The 8,045-nt window shown below is 60.0% G+C and overlaps 1 protein-coding gene across 1 annotated transcript; it reads right to left on the bottom strand.

Annotated features, from left to right (window-relative positions):
- Nucleotides 1–1,293: 1,293 nt before the first annotated feature.
- Nucleotides 1,294–6,588, bottom strand: CCNT1 (cyclin T1). The gene is made up of 5 exons (XM_064141567.1): nucleotides 6,532–6,588; nucleotides 6,167–6,212; nucleotides 5,153–5,316; nucleotides 4,081–4,151; nucleotides 1,294–2,886 (listed from the first exon to the last, which is right to left on the bottom strand). Exons 2-5 carry the CDS (start codon nucleotides 6,178–6,180, stop codon nucleotides 1,390–1,392), a joined length of 1,746 nt encoding a protein of 581 aa, XP_063997637.1. The 5' UTR covers nucleotides 6,181–6,212; nucleotides 6,532–6,588; the 3' UTR covers nucleotides 1,294–1,389.
- Nucleotides 6,589–8,045: the final 1,457 nt, after the last annotated feature.

Here is an 8,045-nt window from a genome sequence, read left to right as displayed (position 1 = left end):
ACCGTGGCTGGCGAGGGCCAAGAGCAGCAAAGTGCCCTCGCTGGAGAGACAAAGAGCTGGACCCAAGCGCCTGGAGAGGGAAAATTCATTGCAGCAGGCAGCCTGGGGGCCAGGTACCCTCAGTCCATCCCCCCTCAAACACCACTGCCAGCCCCCAGCAGCCCTGAGGCCCCACCGGTGCCAGAGCAGGACCCCCCAAACCCGGGGGTCAGGATCTCCCAAAACCCAGGGCAAAGTCTGCCCCAAAACCAAGGACCAGGAGCCCCCAAACCAGGGGCTAGGATCCCCCAAAACCAAGGACCAGGACCCCTCAAACCCAGGGGCCACGACCCCCCCCCCCCAGCTCATCTCCCAGCACCACGGAGCTGTACCCCCTCCCCACTTCCCTTCCCCCTCCTCAAACCCTCCTATGCCAAACATCACCCCCGACCCCTCCCACTCTTAAACCCCCTCCTCGGGGGGGTCCCTTTTTCACCACCACCACCCCCAGGCTCCAAATGACCAAAAGCACTCAGAGGACATTTAAGTTACTGCTTAAATTATTTGTAAAACCTCTTTAAATTGTCTGTGACGTTTTAAATACCCCCCCCGAGGGCAGCCCCCACCCCTACCCCCTCCCCTTTTACCCCCTCCCCCAAAAAGAGGGCGTATGGGGGGGGAAGAAAAGCTTCAGTCCCCCCCAAAGGAGGGTGTAAAAGGGGAGAGAAGCTTCAGTCCTCCCCCCACAAAAGAGGATGTAAGGGGGAGATGCTTCAGTCCCCCCCCACACACACACACACGAGGGTGTGGAGGGGAAGATGCTTCAGTCCCCCCCTAAAAGGGTGTAAGGTGGGGGGGGAAGCTTCAATCCCCCCAAAAAGGAGGGTGTAGAGGGGGAGAAGCTTCAGCCCCCCCCCCCCTCAGAGGAGGGTGTAGAGGGGGAGAAGCTTCAGTCCCCCCCAGAAGGAGAGTGTAGGGGAGGAGAAGATGCTTCATTTCCCCCCCCCCCCCCAAAAAGGAGGGTATGTGGGGAGGGAGAAGCTTCAGCCCCCCCTCCCCAAAAAGAGGGTGTAAGGGGGGGGGGGGGGGAGGGAAGAAGCTTCAGTTCTAGCAAGGGGCAGAGCCCAGCACTAAGTGGAAGGTGATGGAGGAGGCTGGGGGGGCGCTGGGGAGGGGGAGGGAAGGAGCCAAGGGAGAGAGAAAAGGACTTGATCCTTTCACAGCTTTGACACCTCCGAGCTGGCGACAGCGAGAATAAAAGGCAGGAGATAATAAAAGAGCTCCTGGTGAGGCAGCGGAGATCCAACAAAGCCCTTGCAGAGTGCCCCCCCCGGGCTGCTGGGGGGGAGTGGGGGTGGGTTTGGGCTCAGTAGTAGAAGGGGGGGGAAGGAGGGGAGGGGGGGCAGAGTTTTATTTAGGGAGAGGAGGAAGAGGAGGAGGTGGTTCTGAAGGCAGAGGAGGAGGTCGAGGCTTGTCCGTGGTGGTGGCAGCTCTGGAGGCGCCAGGGGCAGCCCTGGCACTGCCCAGCTCGCCGTAAGAGTGGAATTCGAAGTGGGGGGGTTGGGTGGGTTGCATGCCCTGGGCACTCAGCAACGAGTGCAGCATGTTGACCGTGTCTTGGTAGTCACTGGCCTGGTTGGCATTGTGCCCGTTAGCCCCCGGGGGGCCTTTGTCCGATTTGCCGTGGGTACCGCCTCGGATTTTGTTAGCTTGGGGCATGGGAAGGTTGCCCGGATCCGAGCTGTGCCCTGTCAAGTGGGCAGCCCCTGGCAGGTGAGGGTAAGGGAAAGGCAACCCAGGCCCTTTGGAGGCTTTGCTGACTTTGGGTTGGTGCTCGTGGGCAGCAGCAGCTGCTGCCAGCTCCTCGGGCAGAGGGCGCTTACGGGAGGCAGCCAAGGGCCCGTAGCTCTTGTGGGGCACGGTGCCAGGCTGACTGCCATGCTGCTGCTTAGAGTCTCCAGGCCTCTTATTGGGCACCCCGCTGGGCCCAGCCACCAGCTGGGGGTGCAAGTGTTTGTGAGAGTGGTGGTTGTGGTGATGGTGATGATGGTTGGCAGCGTGCCCCTTGTGCTTCTCTTTGTGCTCCCGGCCCCTGCCACTCTCCTCGGCGGTGCCATGCCTGTCGCCGACGCCTGGCACCCTGATCCGCATCTTGATCTCCTCCTGCTTAGAAGGCAGAGACCTCTCCCCACCTCCTCCCCCAGCTACCGGCAGCCGAAGCTTCAGAGCCGAAGCTTTGTCTCCCTTCTCGGCGCCGCCGCCGCCGCCGGCGGTGGGCGGAGGTCGTTCGGGGTTGTCGGAGCCGCCTAGGGGCAGCTTGAGGATGATGGGGGAAGGGTTGGCGGCGGAGTCTTGCTGCACCTCCCTCTCCCTCTGCTGTTGCACCAACAGGTTCTGGGCGGCGAAGGCATACTGGGACCTGACGTTAGCCTCCATGTTCTCCAGCTGCCTCTTCTGCGCCGCCAGCTCCTCGGCGTGCTTGGCTCTGTACTCCTTCAGCGACACCTTGGCCGCTGGAGCGTTCTTGGGGCCGGGCTTCGGGTAACCGGAGCCGTCCTGCTGCGAGGGATGCTCGGGAAGGGAGGAAGAGGAGGAGCTGGAACAGCTCTCGTTAGTCCTGTGGCTCTGAGTCAGCTCCAGTTTAGCCGGAGGATGCCAATGGTCAGGTTGAGTCGGGTCCTGACCCGCGGTGCGGTCGGTGGGGGGGGAGTCGGTGGAGGTTGGCAGGGAGGGCCCCGCGGTGGCGGTGGAGGAAGAGGAGGTGGAGGAGGTGGACATGCTCATGAGGCCTGCGATGTTCATGTCGGAGCTGTTGTTCCTGGAGATCATGCTGAGGATGGTCTGCTCCGACAGGCTCTCCTCCTCCCCCTGCTCCTCGGCCTTCGACTTGCAAGCGGCTTGAGAGGCCTGCAGTGAAGGCAGGCAGTGGGCAGGGGGTGGGCACCAGGGCAGGGTACCCGGGGTGGGGGACAGCTCGGCCAGGGCAGAACTGATCCCAGCTCCTTCCCCACCCCGAGGGCAGGGGCAGCTCCCAGCTCCTACCTCTGCCCTCTCCGACGGCAGCTCCCAGCTCTCCCTCCTGCCAAGGGCAGGGGCAGCTCCCACCTGTCCCTCCCCCCATGGGCACCTCCCACCTCTCCCTCCCCACCAGGGCAGCTCCCACCTCTCTCTCTCTCTCCCTCCCCACCAGGGCAGCTCCCACCTCTCTCTCCCTACCCCCCGAGGGCACCTGCCACCTCTCCTTCCCTCCCCGCCAGGGCACCTTCCACCTCTCCCTCGCCCCCGAGGGCACCTCCCAGCTCCCTTCTAAGGGTGAAAGGGAATGGAAGGAAGCTTAAGGAGAGCAGATTTAGGCTGGAGGAAGAAATCCCTGTGAGGGTGGGCAGAGACTGGCACAAGGTGCCCAAGGAGGTTGTGGCTGCCCCTTGGCTGCAGCCACCTGGGCTAGTGGAAGCTTGAAGCTCATCTAGTGCCAAGCTTTGCCCATGGCAGGGGGCTTGGCACTAAATGATCTTCAAGACTCCTTCCATGACCCCACTGTGCCCTCATCCCCCTGGCAGGATGGTGCTTGGCACTAGAGGATCTTCACCACCCCACTGTGCCCTCATCCTCCTGGCAGGATGGTGCTTGGCACTAGAGGATCTTCACCACCCCACTGTGCCCTCATCCCCCTGGCAGGATGGTGCTTGGCACTAGAGGATCTTCATCACCCCACTGTGCCCTCATCCCCCTGGCATCAGGATGGTGCTTGGCACTAGAGGATCTTCATCACCCCACTGTGCCCTCATCCTCCTGGCAGCAGGATGGTGCTTGGCACTAGAGGATCTTCATCACCCCACTGTGCCCTCATCCCCCTGGCATCAGGATGGTGCCCACTTGGCCTCTTTGCCAAGGCCTGCAGAGAGTTAACTGAGCAGAGAGGAGCTGAAGTTGACCAAACCAACTCTGCAGACACAAACCCTTCCCTTTGCCTCCTTCCACCCCAAACCTACACCCTTCAGACAACTGTGGCATTGCCTCCCTTGGCACTGCCAACACAGGCTGCTGCTGCTGCTGCCCACTCTCCTTCCTCATCCTCCAGCAGCCACAGCAGTTCCTCACCCTCCAGTTCCGGATGCGTTTGAGCCTGCTGGGAGTCTTCTCCAGGATCTGCAGGAATTCATGAGTCAGCTCTGCAGAGACACAAGAGCCAAGCCAGGAGGGTCAGGGGTGGGCACAGCAAGGGTGGGGCACAGCAAGGGTGGGGCACAGCAAGGGTGGGGCACAACCTGCCCTGCCTGCTGGGAAACGAAGCTGCTGAGCTCCAAGATGGGAACTGCTGAGAACCAGAACCCCTCAGCCCTCTGACACCCATCTGTGTGCCTTCTGCCACCCATCTGTGTGCTCTCTGCCAGCTGTTGTACCAGGGAAGGTGCTGCCCTGCAAAGCTTGGCATGGTTTGGAGAGCTCCAGGAGCCTCACTCGCTGTGTGCCCTCTGCCAGCTCTTGTACCATGGCTGCTGCTGCCCTGCAAAGCTTGGCAAGGCCCTGCAGAGCTCCAGAAGTGCCTCTCACTCTGTGCCCTCTGCCAGCTGCTGCCCTGCAGAGCTCCAGGAGCCTCTCTCACTCTGTGCCCTCTGCCAGCTGCTGCCCTGCAGAACTCCAGGAGCCTCTCTCACTCTGTGCCCTCTGCCAGCTGCTGCCCTGCAGAGTTCCAGAAGCCTCTCTCTGTGTGCCCTTTGCCAGCTGCTGCCCTGCAGAGCTCCAGGAGCCTCTCTCTGTGTGCCCTCTGCCTGCTGCTGCCCTGCAGAGCTCCAGGAGCCTCTCCCTGTGTGCCCTCTGCCAGCTGCTGCCCTGCAGAGCTCCAGGAGAGGGCTCAGTGAGCAGAGCTGGCCCAGCAGAGCCAGGGGCAGAGATGCCAAAGCCAAACAAGGGCACAAGAAGAAGCTTTTGGTGCTTTGTCCTTCCCTTCTGTGTGTGTGGAGGTGGTTGGGGGTGGACCTGAAGGGTCTCTCCTGCCCACTTCTCCCCAGCTCACTGTGAAGTCTCCTCTGGAGCCTTTCCAGGCCTGTCTGGATGTGTTCCTGGATGCTCCTGCTCTGCTAGGGGGTGGGAGTTGGACTCCATTGAGCTCTTTGGGTCCTTTCCAACCCCCTGGCATCTGTGATGCTGTCAACCTCTGCCCAGAACTCACCATCCAGGAGCTCCAGGGTGACTGTGCCATCCACATACTCCCACCAGTGCTTCCCATCCGTGGACACTGGGATCTCCCAGTTGGACCACTTGCAGGCCAGGTGGATGCAGACACAGGCCACCACGGGGGGGGTGTACTGCAGGCTGAAGGTGGTCAGGTGCAGGCTGAAAGCACCAAGCAGAAGGGGGAGAGAGATGAAGAGAGGCAACTTGCCAGGGCTGGGTTTGGGTCTCACAGCTAAACCCAGTCCCAGATCTGCCTCAGATCAACCTTTCAGGGCTGGGTTTGGTTCTCACAGCTAAATCCAGTCCCAGATCTGCCCCAAATCAATCTCTCAGTGCTGGGTTTGGGTCTCACAACTAAGTCCAGTCCCAGATCTGCCCCAAACCAACCTTTCAGGGCTGGGTTTGGTTCTCACAACTAAATCCAGTCCCAGATCTGCCCCAAATCAACCTTTCAGGGCTGGGTTTGGTTCTCACAACTAAATCCAGTCCCAGATCTGCCCCAAATCAACCTTTCAGGGCTGGGTTTGGGTCTCACAACTAAATCCAGTCCCAGATCTGCCCCAAATCAACCTTTCAGGGCTGGGTTTGGGTCTCACAACTAAATCCAGTCCCAGATCTGCCTCAGATCAATTTCTCAGGGCTGGGTTTGGGTCTCACAACTAAATCCAGTCCCAGATCTGCCCCAAATCAACCTTTCAGGGCTGGGTTTGGTTCTCACAACTAAATCCAGTCCCAGATCTGCCTCAAATCAACCTCTCAGTGCTGGGTTTGGGTCTCACAGCTAAATCCAGTCTCAGATCTGCCCCAGGTCAACCTTTCAGGGCTGGGTTTGGTTCTCACCACTCAAGCAGGATCAGTTTTGAGCAGCAGGCAACAGCAGGAAAGGTTCCTGCTCTCTCTGAGCCACCACCACACCATCCCCAGCAGCTTCCCTGTGCCCTGGGGGGGGTCACCAGCAGCAGATCCCCTCCAGACAAACCCCCTCTGCTAAATCCCAATCAATAATAACCTGTTGGTAGCCATGAAATAGGAAGTTTGGGCCAAGTCCTTGCTGGCTGAAAAGAGAAGAAGCCAAAAACATCCAAGTGTTAACTCTGCAGGCCTTGACAGAGAGCATCACAAGACCCACACCCCACTCCCTCCCTCCCCCCCAGCCTGGCACCAGCATGCCCAGGAGGGCCAGCAGGAAGCAGTGGGCAGAGCTGAGTGCTGCCCAGCAGAGCCACTCGTGGGTGGTTCCAGTGGGCAGCAGCTATGGGAAGCTCTTTTGTCCCCACAGGTCACTAAAAGATCCTTCCCCAGCTCCTCCCCCACTCAAGTAAAAGGTTGCCCAGAGTGGGCAGCTGCAGGGCACCCCCAGGCCTGGCACCTTACCTCGGACCAGCTGGGTGCACTTCACCACGTGGGTGTGGGGGTGGTCGATGGTGATCTCAAAGCCTGCAGGGACACAGACACGAAGCCATCAGGGCCAAAGCAGCACAGGCCCCATCCTGCCCCACCAACCTCCTGCTCTTGGAGGCCAAAACCTTCATCCTTTTCCCTCCTGAAGCCTCTCAGGGGCAGGCAGGCAGAGAGGTGCCCACTTCTGCTGTAATCAGAAGACTCAAATCCTGCCCCCCCTCACCAAAGACCTTTTCCAGCCCCAAGCCCTGCTGCTTCCAGACCTTCCCTGAGCAGCTTCTGGGCTCAGGGCAAGGACCTGACTGAAAAGACAAAACCCAAACCAGCTCTGAAGGGTTTTAAAGGCAGCAGGAGGCCAAAAGCCTTTTCCAGCAGCTGGGAGGAAGGAGCAGATCAGTGGCAACTGCTCAAAGCAACCCCTGGGCCCCCCAAAAAACAGCTAAGAGGAAGCAGCTGCCTGCCCTTTGGAGGGGTTGCAGAGGCCTCAGCCCAAACCTGGCCTCAGTTTCCTCCTCAGCCTGAGAGGATTGAAGTTTAGAATCAGGATCAAGCAGGTTGGCAGAGAGCTCCAAGCTCAGCCAGCCCAACCCAGCCCCCAGCCCTGCCCAATCAACCAGACCATGGCACTAAGTGCCCCAGCCAGGCTTGGCACCAACACCTCCAGCCATGGGCACTGCACCACCTCCCTGGGCAGCCCATTCCAGTGCCAATCACTCTCTCTGACAACAACTTCCTAACAACATCCAGCCTAGACCTGCCCTGGCACAGCTTCAGGCTGTGTCTCCTTGTTCTGTCCCTGGCTGCCTGGCAGCAGAGCCCAACCCCACCTGGCTACAGCCTCCCTGCAGGCAGCTGCAGGCAGCAATGAGCTCTGCCCTGAGCCTCCTCTGCTGCAGGCTGCACCCCCCCAGCTCCCTCAGCCTCTCCTCTCAGGGCTGTGCTCCAGGCCCCTCCCCAGCCTGGAGGTGTTTGAGGCCAGGCTGGGTGAGGCTGTGAGTAGCCTGCTCTAGGGTAGGGTGTCCCTGCCCATGCCCATCCCTGGAGGGGTTTAGGTTTAAGGCCAGGCTGGGGGAGGCTGTGCCCAGCCTGCTCTAGGGTAAGGTGTCCCTGCCCATGCCAGGGGTTGGCACTGCCTGATCCTTATGGTCCCCTTCCAGCCCTGCCTGATTCTATGACAAGCTCACACTGCTGCCTATGGATGTTACCCATCCAGATCCCTCTGCACAGGACCTGCTCTCCAGCAGATCACCTCCCAGCCTTTCCTGACAGAGTCTGGGAGGGTTGATTGAAATAAAAACCTCACAACAACAAACAGGAAAAAAAAAAAAACAACCTCAAACCACCCCAAAAAAAACCACAACCCAAAGAGAGTTCTGCTGCTGTGCCTCCAGCTGTGGAGAAGATGCTGCTGTTAAGGGCAGTGCTGGCCTCTGGGGTTGCTGTGGCAACAAAGCTGCTCCAAGACACTTACCCAGGGTCTGCAGTAT

Source organism: Pogoniulus pusillus, unplaced genomic scaffold, assembly GCF_015220805.1.
Source record: "Pogoniulus pusillus isolate bPogPus1 unplaced genomic scaffold, bPogPus1.pri scaffold_58_arrow_ctg1, whole genome shotgun sequence".
NCBI lineage: Eukaryota > Metazoa > Chordata > Aves > Piciformes > Lybiidae > Pogoniulus > Pogoniulus pusillus.
Note: the sequence above shows the minus strand (reverse complement) of the source record. Positions and strands in the feature narration are given on the sequence as shown.